Below are 17,265 nucleotides of genomic sequence, written 5' to 3' on the forward strand. Positions count from 1 at the left end.
TGATTTTCAAAACTGACCTTTTGGTACTGAACACCTAAATGAATCCTTTTTTCAATCAAGACTGGAGAGATTTGATACACAATTATTACGATGGACTGGTCAATACAGCATAAAACTTCAATAAAGATATTATATCAAACAGTCTAACGTTATTTAACAACTTTATCATAATTTTGTCACCATGTTTCTGAAGGTTAGTATTTCAATTTAACTAATTTTATCATATACCAACTGAATGATTTTATTTACTTGCAGATGGTGAAGCTATGGTATTTAACATTCAACTTGTTAGAAATATAAAATTAATCAAAGGAAGCGTTTATCGGAAACAATATTTAACTATAATTAATTTTTAACTAAATAAATTACAAGATTTATATGAATTAAATGAAAGTTATTGTGCATTAGTACTACTGTTGGTATATGTATATCTGTATTGGAACGCAAGCTTTCTATATTCGTTTTAAATCGAAACTAATTTAAAATAAATATTAAAATTTTCTATAACATAAATTTTGTTCCGCAATTTTGTGCGATTATTCCTCAAAAAAGTATAATCCCAAAACAATTTAATAGTAATTCTGTTATTTCAATACATGATTCACTTCAACACTACGAAAAGAAATGCACTACATTTTCAATGAATGTAACTTCGACAATGAACGCGCCTTGCGCTTATTGTTTTAGCTTCTAGTAAGTAGCCAGTGTAGTCCAAGTTGCCATGGAAATGATATCAATTTTTTTCCCTTACAATGTAAAGTGATTGTAAGTAAGATTAACAACGTAATTGATTGGCATAAAAATGATGACGTAATTGAATATAAACGACCACTTACGATGCTTAAAGTATATTATGAGATAAGAAACGGAACGCACATCTATATGTACGCGTAGTCGTGTTTTCTTTGGTTGAAAAATATACTTAGTACGTAAGTTTAAGATCTAAAAAGCTGTGCAAGTTCGTTTCGTTACAAACTACCAATCGTATGGAAATATATCACGAGTAACTCGTTTGAATTATTGTCATTTCATTATGAATAAAATGACAGATGCAACAGGAATCGAAAACATTATTTTTCCCAACACTTTCTTTCAATTGGCAATTTGCGGAGTTTGGAAACCAACAACTATACAGCATCCCTTGTCAAAATTATGTTTCCGTCTGTTTTCAATTTTTTATTTTAGTAATATGGCTTTTTTTATTATTGGATCGTCAATAGATATGCTAACACCAAGAGAAGATATGCTATCACATATTTTGGAAAGTTGGAGTCTTACAGCTATATCTTCTCATACATTAATTAATTGCATCAACATAGCAGTGAAGAGAAGAAAAATTATTAAACTATTAAGAACAAAAATTGTTATAGAGCGTTGGACATGGTTGCGAGATAATGAAGAAAAAGAGATCACAGAGAATTCTAAAAAAAACGAACAGTAAGTTTATTCATACAATAAGTATAAGTAATATCGTCGCTTAAATTTTTACTTACACAATTATAATATACGTTTTGATGTCAAGATTGACAAGTGACTATTTTGAATTTGCAGGAAAGTCCTTAAATATTGGACGACTATAATATTAATTAATGGAATGTCGGCATTACTTACTCCGGTAATTGGTCACAATCCAGATAATCACTTGTTGTGGGACAGCTGGCAACCTTGCGATGTGCGTGTATCTTCTTGCTATTGGATATGTTATTGGCAACAAGCAATCACTTACACAATTGCCAGCATCGCTGCCGTGGCCGCAGGTTCCCTTACTCTCAATTTTTTGGAAAGAACTTGCTCGCACATTCGAATACTGCAACACAGATTGATGTTATTGCCTGATCTAGTTCGAGCGGGAGTCTTAAGTACTGCCGCGGATGAGCTGCTTTATCTAAATGAATGCATCAATGATCACCAGAATATTTATTCGTTAGTATGCTCGATTAACGTATTTATTCAGCAAACGCATTCTTTGAATTTGATTGTGAAAGAAGAAAGACAATTTTTCTATTATACGCATAACTTTTACATTTTTAGAACTACAATAGAAATAAGCAAGTTATTTTACCCTGCCATTGTCGTACACTACATATTGGTAATTTCTATTTTATGCACCAACATATATCTCCTATCAAAGGAGCCGATTTACAGTATTCATTTCCTAGCAGGAAGTCTTTTTCTATTATGTATGCTGTCGCAATTCTTTATATTTTGTTGGTTGGGGTATAAAGTAATAAATACAGTTTGTATAATTTTGTTATTTACGCGTTTGTGGCTCGAACAAATATTTCGTTTAAAATTAATCAAATTTTTTTTATTTCCAGAACACTGAGATTACTTATACAATTTTCTCAATTAATTGGCTTGTACTTCAGTCGGAAACTAGAAAAAGACTACGTTTCATTATGCTATTTACATCCAAAGAAATTCCACTATTTAACGATTTCATAGTAGAATTGTCACCCGAAATGTTTTTAAGCGTGAGTTTATCACATTGCTTATTTTAAACTGTTTTTTTCACAAGAAAATTCCTTATTTTTCTTTTAGATGCTGAAAATTTCTTATTCTGCATTTAATTTATTGCAAACACATAGCTAGAATATTATCTACTGTAGACGGGGAATTTTTCAAATCTTAAATGTCATATATACAAAAAAAGTTGACTCTCTTAAATACTCAATACACTATTGTAATATTTATTATGACAAAAAGTAAATTTTAGAATATATTTTTTTTAATTAGTTTTTAATTAATTTCTTTTAATATTATGAATTTTAGTTACTATTATATTTTGAGTGAAGCAAAAAAATCGTAAAATCAAGATAATTACTTTTTGTATTGGATCTTCATTTTAGATTTAATTAATTTACTATCACCTATTCAGAACATATTATACCATTCCTATGATACTTTTCAGAAAACTGTACTTTCAACATGAATCGCAATATATTATATACAATTTTCATATTAATAATGAATAAAAAATAAATATTCGTTTGAAAAGGTTACATCATATTTTATAAATAAGCCTTTCATTGACAAACAGATAATTAAATACTAAATATAGGAGAAGTGTGGATAGAAGTTTTGTCCGTTTATTTTTCACAATGGAAAATTGAAATATAATTTGCTGGTTCCATATAGCCGCTGATCTAGATTTAGACATATAAAGGAAGATATATCATACCAAACCCAAGATCTAGAGATGCTTGTTTCAACTTGCTTGAACATTTTTTGTTATATGTAATAGCTATGGATTTCGTATGAAAGCCTTTGATTAATAGTACAGGGAAAACCCTAATTATTCTATTTAAAAAAAAGAAAATACCGAAACCTGTTGCGATTTGTCATGTGATCATCACAATTTCTGACATCTTCTACGTGATACTATCATTATAGGCACTTGGCTCAACATTTTTCAATTTTCGAATATATATTCACACAGATGTAGAACGTCCGAACAGCTTTTGGTTGTAACAATCAACGAAAGAGTTTCTAAGTTTTATAATTGAGAAAGGCAACTCAATCTACGAAGTACCAATCACCTATACTTGAAAATCACGTGATATAATCATTTATCTAAAATTTCTTCAGAAGACATAACATATTTGCTATTATTACTTACTAATCTGTATATAACATTGCTCTCAATTTCATGGAAAGGATTGATTCCCACTTTCGGATACTTCGACACAGATGAACGTTGTTGCATGATTTTATGTAAATGTAAGTATTAAATACCATCAAAGATAAATTATTTACTTGAATAAGTATTTCTCACTTTCAGAACATCTATTCATTAGTACATTATATTAATACAATATATAAATCATCTACATATTAATGATGACTGTTGTTGAAGTTTTCTAGTAAAATGAGAAACAATTTCTTTCTATGTACTTTTGTCTATTGCTTTATACAAAAAGTTGAGTTGAATATTTAACACTGTTATTTTTTGCCATTTAATATGAATGTTGTACATTTTATGTCTATTTATTTATTATCATTTGTTTTTTTGTTCGTGTTAAAAAATATTTCACTAATTAACAATTTTTTAGTAAAATGATCACTCGAAGTGCTTTTTAACTACATTAACTTAAACTTAAGTCATAGATTTTAGAGTAGGCTACTTGAGTTTTACAAGTACATAGCATATCTTAATTGACAGAAGATGAAAGTATGAGTAATTAGTTAAATATTGAATATTTAATACTTTTTAGACAACTTTTACCACGATATGGAGTAAATTACAATAGTTTATATTAATTATCATTCAGTATTGTTGATTGAATATTCGAGATTTACTTACAATGTTAAGGAAAATAGAAACTTATGTATTTCAGGGTAAAATAATTATTTTTTGCTGAGAATGCATAACTTATATATTATAAAAGTCAAAACTCATATAAATAGTTAATAAAAGTTGATTAATTTATTGTTTTAAAGACAAAATTATGTTATTCGCGTGACATTACCTAGACAGTAGGATCAAAATATATGAGAACAGTCATTTCAAGTAAAAATGATTAGATGATCTATCAAGTAATAATAAAATGAAACTATAACAACTTTAAGACTGAATAATTCAAAACTTTAAGAAACTTTAAAGAAGAATTGGATATATTTTTGGTATGTGAGCACATTGATAATAATCTAGCAAAATCTTAATGTTGGTTCAAGAGAATGCACTGTAGTTATGACGAATACAGCTTAGACAACTGCCGCGTTTAACGCATACGGCTTCTAACTTCGAACTGGTATAGTCGTAGTTGCCATGGAAATGCAATCAATTTTTTCCCTTACGATGGAAAATGGTTTTAAGTATGATGACTCACAATTATAGATAAACGTTTTCTTGTGATAGAACATATAATGAGAAAACAAGCAGAGTAAAACTTCCTGGTCAGTTAAGAAATGTACTTTGCATACAATTTGAAGTTCTAAAAAAACAGCTGCTTGAGCTGGTCTAGTGAAACATTTCGATTACATCAAATCTTTTAGCGAAAGAGTATATTAAATTACTACTATAACACTATGAATGAAGTAAAGGATAAAATACCCCTCGAACATAAAATCTTTTGCGGAACATTTTTTTATTTAAGGACTGGTGGATTCTGGAAACCAACAACTATCAAGCAACAATGGTTGCGATCATGCTTTAGTTTCTATACAATTTTTGCCGCTTTTAGTATTGGGCTTATTGTTGTTGGATCAGTTGTGGACATGCTAACACCAAAAGAAGATGCATTTGGTCATTTTGTAAAAAACTGGTGCCTTACAGGTATAGTTTCTCACACATGGTCGAATGGTGTAAATGTTGCACTAAAAAGAAAACGAATTCTTGATGTCTTACAAAAGAAAATAATGATAGAGCGTTGGACTTGTTTTCGAGATCCCGAAGAAAGTAAAATTATAGAGGATTCTAAAGATACAGAAGAGTAAGTAAATGAGCATCTCACAATAACTGTTTCGTATCACATTTTATTTACAAAAAAATGCACGCATCGATGAAAAATTGATTCTTATATAATTGTTCTCATGCTCTTTGGATAGTCATCACTCTAACCTTTATTTGAAGGAAAGTACTCAAATATTGGATGAGTTTAGTATTTGTCAATGGCATAATGAACATGCTTGTTCCGGTAATTACTGAAAATCCAGATAATAATTTGATGTGGGATAGCTGGGTACCTTGCGATAAACGCGTGTCTTCTTGCTTTTATATATGTTGGTCACAACAAGTAATTAGTTTGCGACGGGGGAGAGGGAGGGGAAAAATAACAGACGGTATTTCTCCGGTCTCGCACTGTCGCCAGCGGCGCGCAGTCAGCCGAGACAACGTGTGCAGCTTTGTTTTGTTTAAGTTGGGCGCCAGCTACCGTGCTCTCGCGTTAGGAGAGCGTGGTAGCGCTGCAACGTTGGCTGGTTCTCGGCTCGGTGGTCCTGCTGGTCGCTGTGAGGTCGGGTGGTTCCCCGTTGCCTCTCTCCTCGTCGCCGTCGGGGTTCTTTGCGCGCGTGGCCGGCTATCACCTGTGAAGAATGAAGCGGGGGCGCGAAGTCCTAGGCGACGATTCGGTCGAATCTAAATCGTATCGAGCGAAGGGGAAAGAAGGGGGGGCAACGGGTGGTTTCCAAGGCCACCCACGGCTGCGGCTCGTTCGGCTAGCTAGATGTTTCGGGGCATGGCGGCTCTCAATCCCAGAAGCGGGTACATCGAGGGGGGCGTCGCAGGGGCGCTCCGGTTGGCGGCTAGTGGTTCGGGGGATGATAGCTCCTTCCCTGGACTGGTGGCGTAGTGGCGGCGACGGTGGCTATCGGTTAGGCGGTGATCAGGGCAGTCGCGTACGCGCTTACAAAACTTAAACCGATCGCGGATGCTACGGGGGATGGGGCGATCAAGTGGGTATAGTCAATAATAAGGCCGGCTTAAGGGTAACTCAAATTTATTAATCGAAAATATTCCCAGGTCAGCCCAGCGGTCTACCCGTTGCTATGGTCAGCCTGATTTAGGTTATTGGGGACGCGAGTGGCGTACTACAGCGCAAAGGTCGGCTTAGGCGAATAATAACTCGGTCGAACGCTTCGGGCTTCAGATACTATTCGGATACGTGATGTCGGTTTATCTATTCGCGGAAAATTCCAGCTTGCTCAAAACAATTGCGCTCCGGAATTCGGTCGGCCACGCGAAGGCTAACTACGGCTCGCGGTGTCGACGATATTTGTAGCGACGATCGCGAACAAAATAAAAGCGAATGTATCCGAATCCTACCGGTCGAATGAAGGTCTAACGCGACTGGTGCGATGTTTAGATCGACTCGGAAAGGAATTCAGAGACGCGCACTCGTTTCACGGATGATAACAACACGGCGACTAGAAACTATCCCCGAAAGGTCGGTGGCGAAAACACATGCAGCAACGGCAACGGGCGCGCGAAGGTCATGCGGGATTCCGTGCGCGAACATTCGGCGGTCATGCGATTATTTCAGGCGCGGAACAAAGAAACAACGTAATAAGAAACTTGGGGATAACGGCAACGTTTTCGGTCAAGGTATAATGCGCGCGAAGGTCATGCGGCACTCCCGGAAACGCGAGCGTTCGACAACTTCAAATTGCGGGCGATGATTATACGCCGGTTCGACAAAGGATTTTCGGTGGTTAGCAATAAGCGGTCGAATACTACTGTCGGACGCGCGAAGGTCGTACGGCACTCCCGAAAACGCGGCGGTCGACAATGCGCGGCAAACTCGCGATTATTGATCATGCATAGAAAATCGATAGTAAGGGAAGGGTACTTACTCTTGTGTTATCGTTATTCCGTTAGATTTATTCTATTAATTTTACTCTATTATTTTTCTGTTATTTCCGTTATCGTTATTCCGTTAGTCCTGTTATCGTTATTTCGTTATTCTATTATTTCTGTTATCGCTATTTCTTTATTCTATTATTTCTGTTATTTTTTCGTTATCGTTATCCTTTTATTTTATTGCTATTCGTTATTTCTGTTATGCCTACTTCTATCACTAGTTTCTTCTACTATTTCCACTTTCACTGTCTCTTTATGCCTACTTCTATCACTAGCTTCTTCTACTGTTTCCACTTTCACTATCTCTTTCTCTATTTCTATCACTAGCTTCTTCTACTATTTCCCTTATTCTCACTCACTTCTTCGTACCGCGCAACAGCGAGGCTCGGCGGACGTCCTTCCGTCGAGGCTTAACGGTTACTACTCGCGCGCCGTTTTTCGGCGACGCGCCGCTTCTCCTAGTTTACTTCCCCTTCGTTGTTGTTGATTGGCTAGCTTGTTGCTAAGCCAGGTCTCAGCGCCGTCTATTTTGATGTTTTTTACCCGCGCAATTTATTTATTGGTCGGTCCTTCGCGCCTAATTTGCCTACTGGTCGCGAAGATAGCGTCGGTTTTCTCTCATAAGTCTAACCACCCCTAAGCCGATAACGATTGGCCGGTCAGATAGCGTCGCTTGTCTATCCTCTTCTATCTACCGCTCGTTGGTCTTACCGATTCCCCTCGCTCGCTTCCGATCGGTCTAGCATCGGCGGTCTCGCTCGCTCTCACGCGCTCGGTCGCTCCTACTTCTAGTCTAGCTAGGTCTGCCTTAACTAACGGGGGCTTGCGATCAGCTGATCGCGGCTGAAAACTTTAGGGGCTTCTAGCTCCCCGGGGGAGGGTCGGATCGGGTCGTGAGTGCGCGAGGGGTTGTACGCGAGCGTAAGGGTCGTGCGAATCGGTCAGGGAGGTTTCTAGAGGTCATAGTTCGCGAGATCCGGGAGTGCGTGGGCGGTGTATGCGGTCGTGGCTGTTCTGCCGCAGTGCCGGAAATATTTGTGTGATGACGCATCATCACAAGTTATACATTCTCCAGTATTATTCACGTGTCTGCCGGCACTATTGCTCTTAATTTTATGGAAAGAATATGTTCCCACTTTCGGATACTCCAACACAGATTGACGTTGGTGCCTGATCTCGTGAAAAAGGGGGTGTTAAATACTGCTGAGGATGAGTTATTTTATCTAAACGAATGTATCCGTGATCATCAGAACATTTATTCGTAAGTATATAATGCATCAATGCAATTTTTTCATTGCCTAAATAATTGCTTAACAAACAATATGATTTTCTTTATTTTATTTACAATGTTTATATTTTCAGTACTATAGTGGATATAAGCAAAATATTCTACCCTGTTATTTTCATGCATTTTGTATTAATTCTCTCCATTTTGTGTACAAATATATATCTGCTATCTACCGTGCCACTTTTCACTGGTGATTTTACGGCCGTAGCTCTATTTTTATGCTGTATGATGTCTCACTTTTTCATCTTTTGCTGGTGGGGATATAAATTAACGGAAGTTGTTCGTATTAACAAAATGACAACCGCAATTTTGGAGAAACTGCTTTGTAATATGTTTAATATTTTACCTTCCCAGGGTAATGACGTTACCTACACGATTTTCTCAATGAATTGGCTGGAGCTTCGAAAAGAGACCAGAAAGCGGCTACGTTTTATGATGTTGTCTGCATCCAAAACTATTCCACTATTCAATAACTTCATAGTAGACTTATCGCCTGAAATGTTTTTGAAGGTGATCCTGTGGAATAATTAAGTTTAATAATAAAGTTTTTCATCTAAATAATATTTGATAATGTTCATAGATATTGAAGGTTTCATATTCTGCTTTCAATTTACTGCAAACGCAAAACTGAAGTATTGCTTTGAAATTAGCATATTGTTGCAGTTTTATGTAGAGTAAATCAATATTTTTTTTCTGGGATGCAATATTTTTATTGAATTTTTATTAGATGTTTATTATGCTGTACAGCATTTATTATGATATAAAATTATATTTCGCAAAAGTGTGCATTTGTTATTAATATGCTTAAAGATAAGAGATCTCGCTTTCTAATTAGCATTTTAATCAAAACAAAATAGTTTATAATTATTATTTCTAAAAATACGTTCTTTGATGAAAGTTGCTGAGAATAAAAATATTAATAATTAAACAATTTTTCAATTAAAAAATTCAATTTTACAACAGCTACAATCAGATCCATTCAAGTCACAACATATAACGTTTACGAATAACAATTTAATAAATGGAGATAATCAGTCGTTGTTAATAGCCGACCAATTTCAGGTTTGTTTTGTTGCATAAAAATAGTGGTTTTTTTCTTGCACCGTAGCATTTAAAAAAGTGCACTTTAAATTATCCAATAACTAAATATCTTATAAACAATGATTTTGTGGAGTACATAATCAATATTTCTAAACTTGTAACTGATAAAAATAAATTATAGTTAGTATGTAAAGATAATAAAGTTTCGTGACGATACGTTAATATTCAATTAACTATAATATTTAACATATCTTTAATACGTACTTCACACAACTAAGTAGATACTAATCTTCGGCTGTGTTTTGCGTTACAGACATCCACGCGTTCTCCGTTAATCTGATTCGATATATGAGTTCGTTGCTATGAAAATAGAGAGCGATCAATTTTTTCCCCTCAAATGAAAAATGATCGCAAATGTAATAACTAGCAATTAGATGTAAACGCTCATTTACAATTGACGGTAACGTAGGTAGCGAGAAAAGCCACACAATAAGCTCTTGTAGTAAGTTCAGAAATGTATATTGGATCTCTTTGGAAAGTCTGAGTACGGTATTTCAGTTAGTCTTTTCAATCGATTCGTGGTACGAAAATTATTTCAAATTAGAGCTATGAATTATGCTTTAATATTTAATGTTTAACAAAATAAAAATGGTTAATTAATTATCAACTTGAAAATAATTATTTAAAAAAATAAGTTGAGGAGAAATCACTTAAAAGATATCATCATTGAAAAATATCTAAAAATCCAGAAATTTCCAGATAATATATCTTGTTAGCAATTTATTAATAATTTTACGAGAAAAATAAGAAGAAATTTGGCCATCCTTTGCCAACGGTTATTGCTTATTAAAAAGTTATTTAACGGAAAAGTAATTTGATTTATTACTATTTCGTCATGGAAAAAGTGGCAGACGAAACCGGAATCGAATATAAAATTTTTGACGAGACTTTTTTCTTTTTGAGAATTGTTGGATTTTGGAAACCTACGACTATAAAGCATCGTTGGTTGCGATCATGCTATAGTGTATACACATTTTTTGCCTTCATTAGTATTAGTCTGATCAGCGGTGGAACATTACTTAATATAATATTATCGAAAGACGATCTGGTATCGAATATTTTAGAAAATTGGTTTCTTGCAGCCATCGTTACGCACACAAGTTACAATGGTTTAAATGTTGCAATAAAAAGAAAACAAATTATAGATGTACTACGGACAAAGTTCATGGCAGAACGCTGGACAAATTTGCGAGATGCTGAAGAAACGAAAATTATAGAAGCTTCTAAAAGTACAGAACGGTGAGTAATACAAAGTAGTATGTAATAGTTTTGTATCATCTTCTATTCGTAAAAAATGCACGTACCGATTAAGAAATTAAATTTCCGCTATAATCATTTGCTGCCTATCCATTATCATACTCTTTTTTATTAGAAAAGTATTGAGATATTGGATTGATTTAATAGCATTAAATGCTATAGTGAACATGCTTAATCCGATAATAAGTGAAAATCCAGATAATAACTTAATAATAAATAGCTGGATACCTTGCGATAGGAACGTGCCTTCTTGTTTTTGGATGTGTTACACGCAACAAGTCGTTAGCTGGACAATAGCTACTATTACTAACGTGTCTTCGTGCACCATTATTCTTAATTTCATCGAAAGAATTTGCTCTCATATTCGAATACTCCAACACAGACTAACGGCCTTGCCTGAGCTTGTACAAAAGGGGGTGATAAATACTGCCAAAGATGAGTTGTTATATGTAAACGAATGTATTCTTGATCACCAAAACATCTATACGTTAGTATATTAGCACAATTTTTTATAAGTCCAAAAACCAATCCTCTCACTCTCATAGAAGATCATTCTTGTAAATTTTTTTTCAGTGCTGTAAAGGATATAAGCAAAATATTTTACGCTAGTATGGTCATGCAATTTATTTTAATTTTTTCTATTTTGTGCACAAACATATATTTTTTATCGAGTCAACCGCTGTTTTCTAGTGCTTTTATGGCTGTAGGTCTCTTTTTGTGCTGCATGATGTCGCAATTCTTTCTCTTTTGCTGGTGGGGATATAAATTAACACAAATTGTTCGTATAGATCCACTACAATCATGATTGAAAACAAATATTCTTTATCAATAACTCATTAATGTGTTACGTTTTCAGGGTGATGAGATCGGTTATACGATTTTTTCTATGAATTGGCTTGTGCTTCAAAAGGAAACGAGAAAGCGTCTACGTTTTATCATGCTAGTTGCATCAAAAAATATTACGTTATTTGACAATTTTATAGTTGAATTGTCACCTGCAATGTTCTTAAAGGTGAGGCCATGAAACAAATTATTTAAAGTATACGAGCCAGAATTACATTTTTTATATGTTTGTTTTAGCTACTGAAAATTTCATATTCAGCATTCAATTTATTACAAACGCAAAGCTAAACTAGCATCAGAAAATGTTCAAGTTAGTGCAGTTTTCGCGCAAAGTTGTTATTTACATTGCGTTGATAAACAATATTTTCAATTACGATGCAGCAATTTTAATTATTGTTACGTCAGATATTATCATGACATATAAATTTTAAAATGTCATAACTATTCAATTTGTTATTGTTAAGCTTAACGATTAAAAACTCGGCCAATTGAATACAATTATAAAAAAGTATAATGATTAATTATCATCTGAAGTGTTACTTGTTCTGCGAAAATTGCTAAGTGAAAAATAGAAAATAAATTAATACTTACATAATCGTTTTTAATAATGTTTATTACTATTCAACAGGTAAACCACCTTTGACTACACACGTTTCAAATATCGGGCGACGGTGTGATCGGGAAGCATTCGTTGGCGAGTCGTGCCGACTCCTTCCAACTTGAAGCCACTAAGGGGTGCACGAAGTAAGCCCTCAGGGCTCAATCCCGAGGGATATCCAGCTGGAAAAGCACTCTGTAATACTCCCACGTACTTCCCCTATGGGTTGCAATACCTTGCACCTATGAGGCTTGAAGATCAAAAGTTCACCGGGATTGTCGTCACCAACGACCACCGTGAGCTCATAGTTTGGGAAAGCAGGAGGCTTTCGCGACAATCTCGGTAGACTTTTGAGCCCATAAAGCAGTGGTCATGGTTTTCTTGAGTCATGAAGATCTAAAACTCGGATTCGACATTCTGAGGAATTCTAATAATTCAATGAATCGACATATAGAGATTTTTTGGGACGCCTCATTTCACTACAAAATCATGAATTAGTAAACGGCTTACCAGTTTTGAGTTTACGCGAAGCGTAACTAGTAATTTTCTTGACTGATAATTTGTGAATGCAAATAAAATTTTTAATGAAATTGTATGTGTCGATTGTACATATTATAATTCATTACACGTCAAATTCGGTATGGTCACAAATATAGAGATAAATAGGTAAAAATAAAAAAAAATTTTTTAATGATAAAATTTCAATAACTTCAGAAGAAAGTAACCAATAATCTTTTAAAGTGAAACAGTTCTAAGTTCGAAAAACTATAAACATACGACAACGTAGTAAAGCATGTCGGTGGTTAGTGAGTGTATCCGTAGTAGTTACAGCAGTTGTGATTGGCATCATGCTAACCGTATTATGCCGATGTGCAGAATTCTCGTCAGGATGAAATTTAAACGTTTAGCAAACTCGTTACGAGAAGTTTCACCATTTATTTTTCATGTTCATAGAGTTTGACTGTTGCTTCAACCAGCGGTCAGACGCTTTAAATTGACTGTTAAGTGTTATATGAATACCGTACCAAAGATTCAAAATTGTTTAAAAAATCACACATTATTGAAAAAAGACGGAATATGTCTTGTAAAAATAAGTAAAAGTGTACGCGTCGAAGAATAATAATTGTTTCAAATACAAAATCACTAGAAAATACGCCGCAATTCGCAAATTGTTTTAGCTATTAAAAATTTCATATTCAGTATTAAATTTCTTACAAACACAAAGCTAAACTAGAATTAGAAAAATTATCAACTATCAAACCCGAATAATTCAAAGTTTTATAAAAAATTAGCACAACAATAGGAATCTACAAAAAATCTAACGTAGGTTTGATAAAGTGCACCGTGCTTTCGACAAACGCAGATAAGACAATGTATCGAAATACGCATATTGCGTGTAGGTTCGATCTGTTGTAGTTTTAGTTGCTATGGATATGCATCAATGTTTTTCCGCTGGCAATATGAAGTGGTTATAGGTATGATTATGCTAAATTATGGATAAACGTTCACTATGATACTTATGATCAAATATGCAACAAGAAGGAAGTAAACACAGTAGAATGCTAGAATTTAGGTAACAAATGTATCTTGAGCACAGGTTGTAGATCTAAAAATACCGGTTCCAACTCGTTGGTCAAAGACCGTCATTCTATTAAAAGTTGTTGACGTGAAAGTATTTTTAATTATTTTCATTTCACAATGTCTAAAGTTATAGATGAAGTGGCAATAGAGCATAACATTTTTTTCGATACATTCTTTTGTTTGTCATGTTGTGGATTATGGAAACCAACTACATCAAAGCCTCGTTGGTTTCATTTATGTTATAACCTTTATAGAATTTACGTTTCCATCGTCATTGGTCTGATGGCCATTGGACCGCTTACGGACATGTTGACAACAAGTAACAATAATTTTGCTGAAATCATGGGAAACTGGTGCTTTGTAGCTACAGTTACTGACACGTGGTTGAATAGTATGAACGTGATGCTCAGGAGGAAACAAATTATGTATGTCTTAAAAACAAAGGTACTTATAGGGCGTTGGACAAGTTTGCGGGATGCTGAAGAAAATAGAATTATAGAGGATTCCAAAAATGTGGAACAGTAAGTGAATTAATAAAATATATTTTTTCAATGCATGACATTTCCGTTTAAAAAAATATACCTCTGACGGCATTGATTCTCCATAATGGTTATCTCTTCGCGAACTCTCTGTTTAGTTACCACTTTAAAATTTTAGAAAAATATTGAGATATTGGATGTGTATAGTGATAGTCAATGGAATACTGAACATTCTTAATCCAATAATCGGTGACAATCCAGATAATAATTTAGTATGGAAAAGTTGGGTACCTTGCGATAGAAGCGTATCTTCTTGCTTTTGGATTTGTTGGGCGCAACAAGCGGTCACTTACATGATCGGCAGTACTGCCCACGTGTCTGCAGGTGCCATTGCTCTCAATTTCTTGGAAAGAATATGCTCCCACTTTCGAATACTTCAACACAGATTGACGTTGTTGCCTGATCTCGTGCAAAATGGGGTATTGAGTACTGCTGAGGATGAGCTACTTTATTTAATCGAATGTATTCATGACCATCAGAATATTTATTCGTTAGTATATGACATTGATACAACTTTTCAATTATTTAGGCAATAATTGTTTGACTTTGTAAGGGGAAATCTTTTCTATTACATTTGTAAACTATTTATTTTCAGTACTGCAAGAGAAATAAGCAGAATATTCTCCGCTGTTATTTTTGCATACTTTGTAATAATTTTCTTCATTTTATGCACAAATATATATGTTTTGTCGATCCTACCGGTGTTCACTAGTGCTTTCATGGCAATTGGCATTTTCCTGTGCTGCATGATGTTACAATTCTTTCTATTTTGTTGGTGGGGATATAAATTAACAGAAACAGTTTGTATTATTTTTCTGAAATTTATGACTTAAAAGATATTTTTAATTATTTATTAATGTTTTACATTTTTAGGGTAATGAGACTTGCTATACGATTTTTTCAATGAATTGGCTGGAGCTTCGAAAAGAAACTAGAAAGCGCCTACGTTTTATTATGTTATATACATCTAAAAGCATTCCATTATTCAATAACTTCGTAGCAGAACTGTCACCAGAAATGTTTTTAAAGGTAAGTTGATTGAATAACTAAAGTCAGTGTTGAAAAATTATTACGACATTACGGAACTGAATGGCAATAAAATCGATACAATAATAATTGTACAACAAATTCTAAAGTCCTTGTATATTTATAAACGAAAATGTAATGTTAGACTCGTTCAACACTGAGTCGAGGTAAGATTTTTCATAACATTAACATTTTTTATTATTTTTATAGATGCTAAAAACGTCATACTCTGCATTTAATTTATTGCAAGCACAAAGCTAGATTGTTATAAAAACCTATTTTCTCCTCAAGTTAATGCAGTTTTGTGTAGTAGACCAAACAGTACGCGAGTGATATCAGGCAATGTCCAAAACTGAACTGTGAAGCAATCAAGAACCGTTGCTTGTAAGACTTGTTATCATTGAAATGATTTATAAATAATTAATATTATTAAACGTTATGCGTAAAAAAATGTAAACATTGTGTTAGTTCAATAAAATAATATTTTGAACATTGAAATATTAGTGCTTTTTGTTTAGAAGAATCTTAAAGTCCCGATACATAACATACAAAAACGTTCATACTTGCATGTCCAAGGTTGCTATAAACGTGGTATCGAAAACGATATATAAACGTCATTATTTTTGAAAATTATAGCAAAAGAAGTTTATTTTGACATAAAATTGTTTTTTTTTCAACATCTCAAAAATATTTTATAAATTGGCCTATCAAAAAAAAAACTTACTACTTCCTGAAGAAAATATTCTAGAAAATTTTTAAATGAGGCGTCGAGGTGATATTTTTGATAGAGCCTTACATCACCTAAAGATTTCTAAGGGTAAGACATACAATTTAGTTAACCCGTAATAGTATCAAAATTCTCTCTCATGTATGTTTTCAGCTATTCAAAATTTCATATTCAACATTTAAATATCGCAAGTGCCAAACTAATTATATCAGTGTTCTGTTTGAAAACCATCGTCTTTTATGAATTATTCTGAATAACTGTCGAACAAAGAAAAAATATATAACATAAATAGATTGTCTTTAACTACATATGATATTAAATTAGAAAATTAAATTCAACTTTAGTACAGTAGTTATGCGCGATGTCACTAATGTATCACAGATGATACAGTATTTCAACTTAAAATACATTGAAACTTCGAGATAAGAGTAAGTAAGAGTATATTAAACTTATTCACTCCATATAAAAATTTACAAACAGTATAATAAAGACTTTTGAACAAATATATGCATATTGATACGTAAGAATTGTTTAATATACTTTACGCATAAATTATGATATTTAATTTTTCTTAATCAAAATTGTCATGCCACTATGAGATTAACTATATATAGGGAATTCTAGTGTTTTATTAAGATGCATCTAATCTATTTGTATGTATAAATGTATAACTTCCGGTTATCTGTAAAAAAATCGTCGCGTGATAGCTAGTAGCATTGCTATGATTTTTGTTTACTAGTAGTTTTGTGGTTAAAAAAAGAACGAAAGATTAAATTGTAAATAAGTTGAAATAAATTTATTCCAGTTCAACAGAAATATTGTTATGCCTGCGCTTCAGTTCATGAGTATGGAAAAGCAAATATTTTTTACAATGACGTGTAACCTAAAGTGGCGTGAAATTGAAGAAAATTTTTTACCTAATCAACAAGCTTGCGATAGAAAATAGATATAAAATATATTGTGTGTAATAGAAGATTATACGTACGTTATTAAATTTCAAAATCGAGG

The 17,265-nt window shown here is 33.6% G+C and overlaps 3 protein-coding genes across 4 annotated transcripts; all 3 read left to right on the forward strand.

Annotated features, from left to right (window-relative positions):
• The first annotated feature begins 5,028 nt into the window (after window positions 1-5,028).
• LOC131666999 (odorant receptor 2a-like) lies at window positions 5,029-9,216 on the forward strand. The gene is made up of 8 exons (XM_058940149.1): window positions 5,029-5,138; window positions 5,184-5,432; window positions 5,573-5,745; window positions 7,017-7,029; window positions 8,373-8,558; window positions 8,660-8,864; window positions 8,940-9,095; window positions 9,166-9,216. Exons 1-8 carry the CDS (start codon window positions 5,029-5,031, stop codon window positions 9,214-9,216), a joined length of 1,143 nt encoding a protein of 380 aa, XP_058796132.1.
• A 939-nt stretch (window positions 9,217-10,155) lies between these two features.
• On the forward strand, window positions 10,156-12,785 carry LOC131666906 (putative odorant receptor 92a). Of its 2 annotated transcripts, none has more exons than XM_058939976.1 (7): window positions 10,156-10,207; window positions 10,769-10,925; window positions 11,059-11,430; window positions 11,517-11,721; window positions 11,800-11,955; window positions 12,024-12,096; window positions 12,415-12,785. In XM_058939976.1, exons 2-6 carry the CDS (start codon window positions 10,852-10,854, stop codon window positions 12,072-12,074), a joined length of 858 nt encoding a protein of 285 aa, XP_058795959.1. In that variant the 5' UTR covers window positions 10,156-10,207; window positions 10,769-10,851; the 3' UTR covers window positions 12,075-12,096; window positions 12,415-12,785. The 2 variants fall into 2 exon arrangements, with proteins under 2 accessions (XP_058795959.1, XP_058795960.1); XM_058939977.1 differs by having other exon boundaries at window positions 11,326-11,430.
• A 1,290-nt stretch (window positions 12,786-14,075) lies between these two features.
• Window positions 14,076-15,865, forward strand: LOC131666904 (putative odorant receptor 92a). The gene is made up of 5 exons (XM_058939972.1): window positions 14,076-14,486; window positions 14,623-14,994; window positions 15,100-15,304; window positions 15,378-15,533; window positions 15,741-15,865. The coding sequence occupies exons 1-5, from the start codon at window positions 14,083-14,085 to the stop codon at window positions 15,789-15,791; spliced, it is 1,188 nt and encodes a 395-aa protein (XP_058795955.1). The 5' UTR covers window positions 14,076-14,082; the 3' UTR covers window positions 15,792-15,865.
• The last annotated feature ends 1,400 nt before the right edge of the window (window positions 15,866-17,265 follow it).

The sequence above is a fragment of the Phymastichus coffea genome, unplaced genomic scaffold, assembly GCF_024137745.1.
Source record: "Phymastichus coffea isolate CEN01 unplaced genomic scaffold, Cenicafe_Pcof_1.1 PCOF00062, whole genome shotgun sequence".
Taxonomy (NCBI): Eukaryota; Metazoa; Arthropoda; class Insecta; order Hymenoptera; family Eulophidae; genus Phymastichus; species Phymastichus coffea.